The sequence below is a fragment of the Diospyros lotus genome, chromosome 12, assembly GCF_014633365.1.
Source record: "Diospyros lotus cultivar Yz01 chromosome 12, ASM1463336v1, whole genome shotgun sequence".
NCBI classification, from domain to species: Eukaryota; Viridiplantae; Streptophyta; class Magnoliopsida; order Ericales; family Ebenaceae; genus Diospyros; species Diospyros lotus.
The window spans coordinates 14,014,178-14,029,572 of NC_068349.1; the positions used below are offsets into that span (position 1 = coordinate 14,014,178).

Consider the following 15,395-nt stretch of genomic DNA (forward strand, 5'->3'; position numbering starts at 1 on the left):
GATTGATCATCAATCCCTCAATCTATGGATTGATTATAATCAATCTTAATTATTGGGATTGACTGATTGATGTAAATTAGTAATCAATATAAGTAGGATTCCTTCTTTTTCCATTAGTTATAGGGATTTGATTGATTTCTCTCCCTTATATATATTGTAATCAAGTGATGTAAGTAGGATTCCTTCTTTTTCCCTTAGTTATAGGGATTTGATTGATTTCTTCCTCTTATATATATTGTAATCAAGTGGAAGAAAAATTATATACCAAGCTTTTTCACAATTGTTCACAATTCATTCCTGAAGGAGGGATTTCTTCAAGAAGCTCTTTATTATGAGGAAGAAGATGTTTATGATGAAGGTGTTTAAGTAAAAGAAGAGTATGTTGTTTATGGAGATTTTGTGGAGAAGCTTTAGTGATATGCAAGAGCATAGTCTCACAATTTGTGGCACCCCCCCCCCCCCCCCCCCCAAAAAAAAAAAAAAAAAACTACGCTCCCAATTGCGGTAGAGACGCGCACTGGTATAATGAGGGATGCAACCTGGATGGATCCCCAAAAATGGCAATTCCAAATATAAAACAAAGGAGGCATGCTAACAGTCACAGAAAATCTAATATGAAGAGGAATAATTAAAAAGAAAAGACTGAAAAGCAAGATCCACCTTGCTTTTCTGCAGCTACACTGACACAAACCACCTTAAATTTCCTTCAATTCCATATTTCATTTTTTTTTCCGGGTATATAATGCTCATATTTTTAAAACCGAATTAGAAAGCCTTACAATGAAAAATCCAAAAGCAAACCCCCAACACATTCATGCTGCTGCCAGAAACTATAACAACCACTACATCCCCATCAATTACACCCCTACCCAATACCAGTAGAGATAAACAAATACCAAAATAAAACCCAGAGAGCCCCAACCTTATGGAGATCAATGAAACCTTGCCCAAAGTAAAATGTATGTAATGTTGAGTTTCTGTGTATAACTGTAAGTAATGTCAAGTAGCTGGCTGGGTTTGGATCAGATTTGATCTCGGGTGTTCTTCCATGTTTCTTCCCCTTCTATAGTTCTAGGGGTCACCATGTTTCTATGTTAATTTAATTTAAACTTACTATCATATAAAAAAATAAAGTTACAATGATAATCTACAACAGGCCTTCTTTCACAGAAAGAAAAAGTAAGATGTCCCATAGAAATCTTCTTTGTTTATAGAGTCCAATGTGGTGTATAAGTGTTGTACACAAAACGATTTAATAAGCCTACCAATACATTATTCAAAGGGAACCGTGAACCAAACTGACATATCAACTAATCCTACCCCCACGGATGCAAATCTAGCCAAGTGGCATACCTTGTACCTGAATGTGTATTGCATTTGTAACTATGTGCAAGAGCTTATTGCTGCCAAAGCAGGAGACATAAAGATTGGTTGCGTAAAATCTTTCAGACAACATATAAGATCCGGGTAAAATTTTCAAGTGGGATCTAATACCATGGTTATTTTGAGATTATTTTATAAGCTTGAGAATGCCAACTTGACGTATAGTAAGGCCATTTAGTTAAGTGTTTAAGACTAAGTGACTAAGTCGGTCAAAACCAAGAAAAAAAAAATGTTAGGAAATGGCATATTGAATATCTCTGGTCAATTAGAGGAAAAGCATTAATCGACTGAAGATGACTAGGAAATTGGCCATAGCATTCTGGAAGACTTCAGTCAATTAGAGGAAAGGCATTAATCAACCAAAAATGATTGGGTAAAAAGTTTTAGCAATCTAGAAGACTTCGCTCGATTGAAATCAGGGCATTAATCAACCGAAGTTAAAGGAACAATTAGCAGGACATTATGGAAGACTTCGGTCGATTAAAGCCAAGGCATTAATTGACCAAAGACCTCAATTTTAGTACAATGATTGTAAACAATGTGGACAATGTGTAACAAACTGGACACAAGGGACAACAGAACAATACATGAAAAAATGTCATTGAAGGGGACTTTATAACAATTGTGAAGGTGCGATCAGATCATAAAACGGATGTAGAAAACAGACAAAATTTTCCAACACAGTGTTGGAATAAGTTAAGGCCATATTTGGGGCATTAAAATGCATTATTTGGGGCCTATATATAAAGGGAAATCATAAGATTTTAGCTCATTTGAGCTCTCCTACGTGGGTAACATAAAAGGGAGCAAGAGAGGGTTTGTAGAGATTGAAACGAGAATAGAAAAGAGATTGAGATTGAGAGTGAGCTTGAGGTTGAAGAAGAACAAAGTGAGCAAAGGAAGAACAACAAAAGAACACTCTCAAGGGGACCCAACACTCAAGTAACAGGGAGAAGATCAAGAGAAAAGTTGAGGGTTTCCTTGAAGGTAAATTTCCACTTTTCTCCATATCCATGGTTGGTTGAGTAGCCTAGATTAAGCTAGAAGTAGCTTTTAAATAGCATTGCATGTTGTATATGATGATGATGATGTTAAGCTAAATGAGCTTGATTGTTGTTACTAGGTTTGTACAAGTGGTGAAGAAGAGAAAAGGAGCAATTTTCCCTACACGTGGAGGCCACTAAATTTCTACAAGAAAGGTATAAAGTGAAGCTTCTGATTTTGAAGTTTACTAGTGTGATTAAATGGTCTAATTTTGAGCAAGAATGAAGTTTGGAGATAAAGTAAATTGATGCTTGTCATGGTTTGATGAGATGGAATAGTTAAATTGTATTAGAAATGTATGTGAAATTGAGCTAGAGATGAACTTGAATTGATGTTACTAGCATAGCTCACCTTGTTGAAGCTAAAATGGTTTAATTCTTGATTTTGAGCCAAATTATCTTGAGATGAGAAAATGAAGAATTAGATGATAGTTGAGTTAAGAATAGGAATCAAGTAGTGACGACGGACTTTGAATTGAATAAGATTGAACAATTGCAACTATATGAACCTAATGTTAGTGTTTGGATAAATAGGTTGCATTAGGAAGTGATCGGTGGAATTTAGCTTGGAGAAGGGGTATCCACAAAGGTAAAGAAACTAAACCAAGGTTTTAGTTTGTGCATGAACCTTTGCATGTGATTTAGAGGATGCATCATGTGTTTTGCTGATTCTTTTTGGTTGATGCATCTACAAAGATTATTGACCATGGCAGTTGTGAGAATGCTATTTCACAAGAAGCAGTACAAAATGCAGCTTAAGAAGGAGAAATACCTAAAACCATCCTAAATATCACCGTTCAAAAAAGGTAATGAGGTAACTGTGACTAACCAATGCTAGGTTTCATTTTCCATTGGAAACAGGTGTGGCAATAATGTTTGGTGTGATGTGGTTGCAGTTTGACAAATACGTAATTCATTGTGGAAAATGGAATACATGTGCTCTATGGAAAGATAATGCGAGGGCCATTACAGCACCTAGTTAAGACTGAGAAACCTCCCCGAAACTGATGTCTCATTTTTGGACACTTCAGAACAAGATGGGCACTGAATTGTGTTTCTCTAGTGCTTCTCATCAGTAGTCTAATGGGTAAACAGAAGCTGTTAAACTGAAGCTTAGGAAACTTGAAGCATTGCTAGGCTGGAGAGAAACTAAAGATGTCAGATTTCGTGCTGCTAAATGCTCAACTTGTGTTTAACATCTCCCCCAATCAGACCACCAAATGCTCCCCTTTTGAAGCTATCTGGCAAGAATTATTGAGGTGTTTTGGATTTGGCAGCAATTCCTACCTTGACCAATGGAAATAGTAAGCTGATGAAATGGCTATAATAGTATTTGACAATTGTTGATTGTGGCATTCTTTTGTGAGTGTAATTACATAATGCCTTAAAAAATTTTGGTGCAATTCGCAGAGGTAGGCAAGGGCACCAACACAAGCAAAGAACATTAAGAATAAGATAACGCTGAAACCCAAACCATCTGATTCTATAGTTACACTCGAGAAGAAAAGGCTGAAATTTTAGTAGCGCCTACCCATAATAAGAAGGGTAGTATGATGCCAAACCATACTTAAGAGAGTTCCAAATAAATCTAAAATGTGACACTGTAATTTACATGATTAACATTCCATTCATTAATGGTTTCCACTAATGAAGTGGGCCACGGATAATGAGTTTAGAGTATAGAGTTTGAAGAGAGAGAGTGATAGAGTTCAAGGCTAGCTATGTCCTTGCCAACTGACTTTCTGTACATGTCCAGTCTAACCTAAAAGAAACGGAAAAGGGCCTAATCAAATGATACAGTAGGAGTACAACATGACATATTAAGCACCCGTTCCGGGGGTGGTTCAAACAACATAATTTCATTAACCGCCTGCCAGAAAACATGGACGAAAACCCCATATCTGAACACTAGGGTTAGCAAGAAATTGCCTTCTTGGTTTGCAATGCTGTCACTTGTGCGAGTGTTGGGTCCTCTTACTTGAATGGCTGCGAGAGCATCTGCAAAGTAACTAACTAAATCAGACCAACGAATTGGAGCATTATAATACTGCTTCTTGCTTCAATTCAATTACAAATATTGAAAACTTACAGATCATCACCACGCTCTTTATTAGGCGACTCCCGTGCTCTTTGGGAAGGTCTAGTAGCCTGTCAGAAGCATCACTTGTAACATGGATCAAGTATAACTATACAACAAAATAATGTACACTGTAATACCAAAGTCAGTCAGAGCATAAAGCTATTTGAAAAGAGCAAATTATACTAGGATAGAGCTCACTTAAGGCCTCCATACCCTTCTCCAATCTCCCAGTGAAACTAATAGTTACCAAGCATAATTAATGCAGCCAGCTAACCTAAGACATTAAAATTTTAGAATTTATAGATAATTTATAAAAATTTTCATTTTGTTGATTTGAGTAATTAAGACTGGTCCTTTTCTAGGTCTTTAAACTTGATCAACAGTTTAGGACCAAAGTCCTGTACGTAATCAGTCCTAGGTGCTCTATATATCATGGCCATGGTCAATAAAGTCAAATCCCAGTAATCAGTCTCGGGCTGTGCTTAACAGTGTTCTTTGAGAGAGGGGGATGGAATGGAAATGGATTGAAAGAGAGTTCTCATTTGGGAGAGATAATAGTAAATGGACTAGATTAAAAATAGATGGAAAAACTTTTCATCATTCTCCTCCAAAGCCCTATTTTATAGCTATCTGAATTGAGGAAGAATGAATGTAATGGAAATGGATGGAAAACAGTGTATTAATGGTCATTTGTACTTAGTATCCTTTCATTCCATACATTTCCATTGCTCTCCCAAACAAAGAGAGAACATCTACTTTCCACCACCATAACCATATTCTAACTGATTTAGGGTTGGTGGCACAACATTCATAATGCCAATTAACTTCTAAAAGTCACATTAACAATATAAATCCATGTAAAAGACCAATATAGCAAAATTTTATGCCGGATGCCCCTCTTGATGGAACCATCTAGTGAGGGATGATGAGATAAGAGTTCCAACACCACATTCCTATGGAAAAGTTCCATGAGATGGCAATGAATGAAAATATAATTAATATGATCCTATTCCATCACATAGTTGATATTGTGAAACCAACCTAAACAATATGGAAACATGACTTGATCACTTACTTTCCATGAAAAGGAGAAAATATTTTATATGTCATTCCACTAATTTTCATTCCATTACTCTCTCTCTCTGGCATAAGAATGTAATTTTCCCTGGTACAGATTTACCAGGCGAAGTAACCTCAAGGGGACTCTTATTTTGAGGATAACAACTGATCGGTCTAGAATTTATGATATTTAATCCAATGAGTTCTACACTGGCTGTTAGCTAAACTTTTATTTTAATCCAAAAAAATAAATCAATCAATTGGGGTCTATTTCCCTTCAACATTCCTTGAATTTATTCCTGTATTCTTTTATTCTCTGAATTTGTCCCAAGATTCATAGGCCACCTCAAATCAAACCTATGATTGCATTTGTTTGGCATCACAGCAGTGCTAGAGGGCATAGTCAGCTTGGAGTGCATCCAGCTAAACTGTCACGACCCCAAGGGCATAGGAGTAAATGTTCTATTGCATGTATTTTTCTTTGTTGTACCTTAGGCAGTTGCAGTATTGTATCTTCAGTTAGTTACTAACTGAAAGGATGCAACAGCCTATACATAGGCTAAAGAAGTAGAGAATGGTAGCTTATAAATGAAATTTGAATTCTGTCTCTCTTTTGTTTCTTCTAATTTCTCCCTCCCTTTCTATTCTCTCACTTATGTTTCCTCCAAATTCCATTCTCAACCCTAGGTAAACCCTAGGAGTGTGACAGTTGGTATCAGAGCCAACGGTCCTTGGCTGTGATTCCTTCAAATTCTCCCGCGTTCTTGGCAGCAAGCTAGGTAGGGTGAAATTCCGATGACTCTCAGGGGAATCCGTGAGAAACCAATCATGAATTTGGAAGCAATTTCAAAGGCGACTTTTGATTGTGATCCAAAGGTGATACTTACAGGCAGACCAGAAGCGATCAATTGGTGGACGAACGTGAAGCAACGAATTGAGGCAGAATTAGTCTGCCGATCTAGGTGAATCCAAGTACTGAAAGTTGTGGGGTTAGGTGATCTAGAATCGAAGCTAAAGACAAGTAGATCCAGGCAAATTGAAGAAATGGCGGAAGGAACAAGGATGATACAGCTTGAGTCAAGAATGGAGGCATTGGAACTGGGGATTTTACAGACTCAAGAGGTCGTGACCCACAACAGGGAGGACAACTCGACCATAAGGGAGAACATGCAAGAGGATCTTGCTGCATCTCAAGAGAGCACATAGAGGGAATTGGAGAGGCACCAAGAGACGATGGATCAATATGGCCAGAGAATAGATAGAATGTTCAACATGCTGTTGACATTATTGCCTCAATTTCATTTATCAACAGATTTTCCACCGAGGTTCGTTTCCAAACCAATCCTGCCTGGTGATGGACTTCTTCCTCGAGTTTCTGGGTTGGAGTTCCCGCCGCAATCCGCTTCTGATCCACTCATGCATGGTGATAGGATTCCTCCTCAAGCTCCACTTGAGGAATTATCGATTGAAGAGCCAGTAGTCCAAGTAAGAGGTTCTTATCAAACCTCCCATTATCCTCCCATGCCAAGGTTGGACATATCAGTTTTTGAAGAATCAAAACCGAGATGGTGGATTCGTAGATGTGAGATTTTTTCAACATTACAATATACTGGAAGGATAGAGGGTTAACCTTGCAACAGTCTATCTAAATGATACTGTTGATTCGTGATATCAAGGCTAGAATAAGATGAGGAGGTGTGAGACCAATTGGACTCAGTTCGTGGAGGATCTATGTGACTAGTTTGGAGAGAAATCAATGACCAATGTGGTTGAAGAATTTAACAAACTTAAGCAAGACGGATTTGTGACCGAGTATCAAATCCAATTTGAAGAACTAAGGTCTCTAATGTTGAATTCTCAACCTACTTTAACAGAGCACTACTTTATTTCCAACTTCACTAGTGGCCTTAAGGATGAATGAACTAAGACCAATTGTAAAAATGATGCAGCCTTCTACTATTAAGTAGTAAGTAGGTTGCTGAGAAGGCAAAGCTACAAGAGCTTGCATTGGAAGCGATTTTCAGTAAGTACACGATTTTCAGTAAGTACACGATCTCAACGAAAATTCATCCTTCGTTCTATCAACCATTGGAAGGAGATCAAGTAAATGTTAATTATAAGGTTTATCTAACCCTAATGCAGCTAAATCATCTACTATGGAGCAGAGAAAGAAGTTAGGATTATGTTATAAATGTGGAGATAAATTTAGTTCCGGCCACTGATGTCAAAGACAATTACTGAATATGGAAGGAGTTGTGGATGAAAATAGAGAAGAAGAACCAACGGGAATTGGGTGATGAACAAGGCACAGTTGTAATAAGTTTCTTGGGAACAAGAAACCTCTTTTTGGGGGGGGGTTATCACAACCCAAGGGCATAGGAGTAATTGTTCTATTGCAAGTATTTTTCTTTGTTGTATCTTAGGTTGTTGTAATATTGTACCTTCAATTAGTTACTAATAGAAAGGATGTAACAGCCTATAAATAGGTTAAAGAAGTAGAGAATGGAAGCTTATGAATGAAATTTGAAATTTGCTCTCCATTCTTCTGAATTCCCCCCCCCCCCCCCCCCTCCCTTCTGATTTCTCCCTCCCTTTCTATTCTGTCACTTCTGTTGCCTCCAAATTCCATTCTCAACCCTAGGTAAACCCTAGGAGTGTGACATAAACCTTCTTTGAATGCCACAGATGTTGAACAGTTGAGGAGGCAGGTTGAGTACCTAACTGAGAAGGTAGCATGATTGGAAGCTTCAACTCCATATTAAGAGGGTGAAAGGTACAGATGATAAGTTTGAGAAACCATTCCCTACTCAAGCTCCATGACAAAAGGTGGGAGATGCAAATTCAGTTGAAGTCTTCAAACAGGAATTTGTTGATTGATTGAATGAAGTTGGAAGAATTTTTGAGTTCAATGATATATTGGATGATAAGAGTGTTAAGTGCCATTTGACTAAAAGTGAGAGCTTTAGCCTAGTGGCTACATTGGAAGTTGTCGAGACAAATAGCTGAGAATAAAATGAAGAAAAAGCTTAAAGAAAACTTTCCTGCCTCACAATTATGCTGTCTCTTTATCAGAGGCTACACACTTTGAAACAAGATAATAGATCTATTGAGTACACTGAAGAATTTTATCAATTAATAACAAGAAGATTTATCAGGAAGTGATGAGTATCAATTTGTGAGATATGTAGGTGGATTACATCAAAATCTGCAAGATGTTCTCAACCTCCCTGCATTATGGTTGTGAAACAGCAGAGAAACAAAAAGAGAATGCAGGCTGGAAGTTCATTCGTAGCAAATTTCAGGCAAGTTTTTGACCTAGCCAGGAAGAAGAGGTTGTTCAACTGCAATGAAAATAAGTTGAGCAGCATAATGCACAATCAAGAATCAAGTTGAGTACACCAAGAGGAATTCCTCATCCAGAAAATCAACCAAATGTTTCTGGTTCAGTTCACCAAAATAAAGCAAGTGGATCTACATTTAATTGTTTCTACTTGTGGGGAGCCTGGTCATAAATCTTCAGACTGTAGGGGAAAACAATTTGTTGGAATTCTTTGCTGTAAAGTTGTTGGATAATCAATCTCACAATCTATGGGATTGATTATCAATCCCAATGAATCCCTCAATCTATGAGATTGATTATCAATTATCTCACAATCAATGGGATTGATTATAATCAATCTTAATTGTTGTGATTGATTGATTGATATAAATTAATAATTGACATAATTAGGATTCTTTCTTTTTTCCTTAGTTATAGGGATTTGATTGATTTCTTTCTCCTATATATATTGTAATCAAGTGGAAGAGAAATTATATACCAAGTTTTCTCACAATTGTTCATGGTATCAGAGCAACCCTAGACAGCTCCTGTTCTTTTCACAGCCATCATAGGTCAGTTTTTTATCTACTGTTTTTTCCGATAGCATTCTACATTGCTTATTTCAGCAGTATTCATCAGCCATCCTAGCCTTTATTTCATTCTTGGCAGCAACATTAGATCACAAACATGTCAAACACAAACGAATCCTCAATTGAAACTCCAAAATCCTCCTCCTCAAATGTCGAAATTGTTATGTACAACAACAATGGGGGAGACTTGTCAAACTACTCATCCGCACCCATCACCATCTACAAATTGAATGGGCGAAACTACATCCAATGGTCTCAATCCTTTATGTTTCACGTCCGCAGCAAGGAGAAAGAAGATTATCTCACCAGAAATATCATCAAACCAAATGAAAAAGGTGTTGATTATCGGATTTGGAAGAGAGATAATAGTCAAGTTATGTCCCAGCTAGTAAATTCCATGCAACCACGCATAGGAGAAAATTTTCTCCTATACGAAATTGCTGTAGAGGTCTGGGAGTCTGCAAAAGACACTTATTCACACAAAGACAACACCCCCGAACTGGTGACAATTGAGGGCGTGTTGCACGATCTCCGACAAGATGATTTATTTGTGACCGAGTATTACAACAAACTACTTCAAAACTGGCAGCAACTAAGATGCTTTTGAAAAATATCCCTGGGAAACCACGACTAATCTCAAACTCTACAAGAAGATTATAGAGAATAAGAGGGTCAAAAAAATTTGCTTGGGCCTGAATTCAAGTCTTGATGCGGTAAGAGGAAGGATATTTAGCATAAAACTACTACCAAGCTTACGAGAAGTTTTCTCTGAGGTTCGAAGGGAAGAGAGTAGACGCCAATTGATGTTGGGGATAGAAAAATTAAATGCTGGTGGTGAATCATCAGCCTTGGCTGTCCAAAACTAGCAGCAGCCACAAAAAAGGGGAAGGCCATGGTGAACATTGCTGCCACCTTGGTCATACAAAAGAAATCTGCTGGCAATTCTATGGAAAACCTGTTGTTGGAAGCCAAAGACAGCAACACAAAAGGAAGTCGAGGCAACATGGCTGGCAGTTCAGAGCAACTTGCAAACTTTACCAAAGAGGAACTTGATGGACGAAGAAGGCCGCTACAAGCACAACAAAACCTACTAGTTGTTGGATTAGGTTCCATAGCTCAAAAAAGTAATTTTCTTAAGGCTTTAATTGTGAAACAAAAGCACTATAAGCCCTGGATTGTCGACTTCGGTGCTTCTGATCACATGACAGGAGATAGGCGAGTTTTCAACAGATATTCTCCTTGTAATGAAACTCTCACAGTTAGAATTGCAGATGGTTTTTTGGCAAAAGTTGAAAGGACTGGTTCGGTTGTGGTATCCAGGGACATAACACTCAAATTTGTATTATATGTTCCTAATCTAGATTGCAACTTGCTCTCCATAAATAAAATCACCCAAGAACTTAACTGTATAGCTAATTTTTCTTCTCATGTCTGTGAATTTCAGAATTTGACTTTGGGGAGGATAATTGGCAGTGCTAGGAGTCATGTTGGGCTCTATCATCTTAAGGTTCAACCAGATTTTGTGAGGCAATCTCATCTAGGAGTGAGTAAACCTATTTCTTGTCAAACTAATTTTTGTGTGTTTGTTAGTGAGTTGAAAAATGAGATTGAGAGGTTGGTCATGATGTGGCATTCTAGGTTAGGCCACCTAAGTTTTCTATACTTATCCAAATTTTTCCTAAGTTTATTCAGAAATAAAAGTGCTATTTCTTTTCAATGTGAAATTTGTCAATTTGCAAAACACTCTTGCAGTTCATACCCGATTCAGCCATACAAATCATCAAACCTTTTTCTATGATCCATAGTGATGTTTAGGGCACATTTCAAGTTTCAAATATCACAGGAGCTCACCGGTTCATCTCTTTCATAGATGATCACACACAACTCATATGGATTTTTCTCATAAAAAATAAATCAGAAGTTCCTCAAATATTTAAGAATTTCAAAACAATGATCAAAAATCAATTTCAAACTTCCATTCAAATACTTAGAACTGACGATGGAAGAGAGTTCTTTAATTCTAGTCTTGGCTCATATCTATCCACTGAGGGAATCATACACCAAAGTTCCTATGTAAATACCCCTCAACAAAATGGGATAACTAAGAGAAGGAATAGGCACCTTCTGGACATTAGCAGGTCTCTGTCGTTTTTCATCTAATGTTCCAAAATATTTTTGGGGTGAGGTTGTTCTTATAGCAGCATACCTAATCAATCGGCTTCCATCCAAAGTTTTAGATTTCTCCACACCACATCAAGTATTCTTACAACACTTCTCTCAACATTGATTGATTTCCTCTCTTCCTCCAAAGTATTTGGGTGTACTGCGTTTGTTCATATCCATCAACAACATTGAACCAAACTTGACTCTCGATCCTCCAAATGTATCTTTGCAGGGCACTCTCCCAACCAAAAGGGTTACAAATGCTTCTGTCCTAACAACCAAAGGTTTTATCACACCATGGATGTCACATTTTTTGAAAGAAAACCATATTATCCCAAAACTAATATTCAAAGGGAGAGTTCAAGTCAGGGTTAACAAGAAGATCAGTTTTTCTTGGATAATATAGATTGCACACCACCTGAAATTGCAACTTCTCCAAGTGCCCAAATTGAACCTGAACCAAAACCAACTGATTCTTTCAGTCCCAAGTTATGTGTCTATCATAAAAAAAAGGGGAAAATCGAAGCAATCAGAGACACTAGCAGATTCACCATTATTGTCAGCATTTGAACCTGAGATAAAAATCCCTACATCTAACTTACAAACTGCGAAGGAAAATTCTGTAGATACTAGTTTAAGTGATCATGATAATTCCGATGAGAACCTACCCATTGCACTCAGGAAAGGGGTGAGAGAATGCAAAAGTAGGCCATTGTACCCTATTGGCAACTATGTGAGTTATGCGGGTCTATCCTCATCTTACCAAGCATTCACCAGCAAAATCAATTCTATCTCCATTCCTAATTCAATCCAAGACGCCATGGCTATCTTTGAATGGAAGAAGGCAATTAATGAGGAAGTTAATGCTCTGGTGAAGAATGGTACTTGGGAAATTATTGATTTGCATCATGGAAAGAAGTTGATCGGGTGCAAGCGGATCTTCACAGTAAAAGCAAAGGCAGATGATAGTATTGAGAGATACAAGGCTCGGTTGGTAGCTAAGGGGTTTACTCAAACCTATAGCATAGATTATGAGGAGACCTTTGCTCCAATTGCAAAACTCAACACTATTCAGATACTCCTATCTCTTGCAACAAATCAAGATTAGCCCCTCCATCAACTAGATGTCAAGAATGCATTCTTAAACGGGAATCTAGAAGATGAGGTCTATATGGACATTACCCAAGGAATACAAAACTCATCAAACATCAACAAAGTACGACTAAAGAAGTCACTTTATGGTCTAAAACAATCACCCCGAGCTTGGTTTGAGAGATTTACTAGTGTTATGAAGAGTAATGGGTATACACAGGGATAGTCTGATCACACAGTGTTTGTAAAACATTCTTCAAATGGATTGATTTCCGTGTTGATTGTCTATGTTGATGATATAGTTCTAATAGGGGATTATGCTGAGGAGTTTCCAAGAGTCAAAAGAATTTCTAGCTAGAGACTTTCAGATCAAGGATCTAGAGAGACTCACATACTTCTTGAGAATGGAAGTGGCTAGGTCTAAGCAGAGCATTACATTTACTCAAAGGAAGTATATACTGGATCTTCTTAAAGAAACAGGTATGCTTGGGTGTAAACTTGCACGCACCTATGGACTACACTACCAAATTTGGTTCAAATAAAGACAGTGCTCCTGTAGAGAAGGGAAGATATCAAAGACTTGTAGAGAAGTTGATCTATCTCTCGCATACTAGGCCGAACATAGCATTTTCAGTAAGTGTTGTTAGCCAGTTTATGAATAACCCTACTGAAGAACACATGATAGCGGTGTACAAAATCTTGAGATACTTGAAAATAACTCCAGAAAAGGGACTGTTATTCAAAAAGAACGCAAGTAGTAAAGTGGAGTTGTATTCTAATAAAGACAGGACAAGCTCAATCTCAGATAAACGATCCACTTCTGGATATTGTACCCATGTTTGGGAAATCTAACAACATGGAGAAGTAAAAAGCAAGTTGTGGTAGCTAGGAGTAGTGCAAAAGCAGAATTCTGAGCTATGGCTCACAGTATTTGTGAAGGAATTTGGGTGAAAAAGGTATTAGTCGACTTGAAGCTACCTTCTGAGAGATCAATCTAGCTACTGTGTGATAGTCAATTTGCCATCAGTATGCCAAAAATCTAGTTCATCACGACTGGACAAAGCCGGTGGAAATAGATTTGCATTTCATCAAAGAAAAAAATAGAAGGGGATGTAATCAAGCTTGTTTACATTCTTTCTAATTTACAGACTGCCGATATCCTAATTAAAACACTTCCAATGGCACATTTTGAAGATCTAAGTTGCAAGCTGTGTATGATAAATATTTACAACCCAGTTTCAGGGGGAGTGTTGGAATTCTTTGCTGTAAAGTTTGTTGGATAATCAATCCTACAATCTATGGGATTGATTATTGTGAGATTGATCATCAATCCCTCAATCTATGGATTGATTATAATCAATCTTAATTATTGGGATTGACTGATTGATGTAAATTAGTAATCAATATAAGTAAGATTCCTTCTTTTTCCATTAGTTATAGGGATTTGATTGATTTCTCTCCCTTATATATATTGTAATCAAGTGATGTAAGTAGGATTCCTTCTTTTTTCCTTAGTTATAGGGATTTGATTGATTTCTTCCTCTTATATATATTGTAATCAAGTGGAAGAAAAATTATATACCAAGCTTTTTCACAATTGTTCACAATTCATTCCTGAAGGAGGGATTTCTTCAAGAAGCTCTTTATTATGAGGAAGAAGATGTTTATGATGAAGGTGTTTATGTAAAAGAAGAGTATGTTGTTTATGGAGATTTTGTGGAGAAGCTTTAGTGATATGCAAGAGCATAGTCTCACAATTTGTGGCACGCCCCCCCCCCCCCCCCCCCCCCCCAAAAAAATAAATAAATAAATAAATAAAACTACGCTCCCAATTGCGGTAGAGACGCGCACTGGTATAATGAGGGATGCAACCTGGATGGATCCCCAAAAATGGCAATTCCAAATATAAAACAAAGGAGGCATGCTAAGAGTCACAGAAAATCTAATATGAAGAGGAATAATTAAAAAGAAAAGACTGAAAAGCAAGATCCACCTTGCTTTTCTGCAGCTACACTGACACAAACCACCTTAAATTTCCTTCAATTCCATATTTCATTTTTTTTTCCGGGTATATGATGCTCATATTTTTAAAACCGAATTAGAAAGCCTTACAATGAAAAATCCAAAAGCAAACCCCCAACACATTCATGCTGCTGCCAGAAACTATAACAACCACTACATCCCCATCAATTACACCCCTACCCAATACCAGTAGAGATAAACAAATACCAAAATAAAACCCAGAGAGCCCCAACCTTATGGAGATCAATGAAACCTTGCCCAAAGTAAAATGTATGTAATGTTGAGTTTCTGTGTATAACTGTAAGTAATGTCAAGTAGCTGGCTGGGTTTGGATCAGATTTGATCTCGGGTGTTCTTCCATGTTTCTTCCCCTTCTATAGTTCTAGGGGTCACCATGTTTCTATGTTAATTTAATTTAAACTTACTATCATATAAAAAAATAAAGTTACAATGATAATCTACAACAGGCCTTCTTTCACAGAAAGAAAAAGTAAGATGTCCCATAGAAATCTTCTTTGTTTATAGAGTCCAATGTGGTGTATAAGTGTTGTACACAAAACGATTTAATAAGCCTACCAATACATTATTCAAAGGGAACCGTGAACCAAACTGACATATCAACTAATCCTACCCCCACGGATGCA

At 37.3% G+C, this 15,395-nt stretch overlaps 1 protein-coding gene across 8 annotated transcripts in view; it reads right to left on the minus strand.

Annotated features, from left to right (window-relative positions):
* LOC127813884 (zinc finger CCCH domain-containing protein 45) overlaps window positions 1–15,395 on the minus strand; it is a 99,605-nt gene that overhangs the window by 17,894 nt on the left and 66,316 nt on the right. For 3 of the 8 annotated variants that reach the window (XR_008026240.1, XR_008026241.1, XR_008026242.1), the window contains exons 10-11: window positions 4,516–4,574; window positions 4,338–4,424 (exon numbers count right to left, since the gene is read on the minus strand). Coding sequence is in view for 3 of the 8 variants with exons in the window: in XM_052354990.1 (XP_052210950.1) it covers window positions 4,210–4,424; window positions 4,516–4,574 (274 nt within the window). In the remaining 5 variants the exon portion in view is untranslated. Of the gene's footprint in view, window positions 1–4,188; window positions 4,425–4,515; window positions 4,575–15,395 lie in introns of those variants that run through there. The other 5 variants (XM_052354991.1, XM_052354989.1, XM_052354990.1 and 2 more) reach the window with 4 other exon arrangements.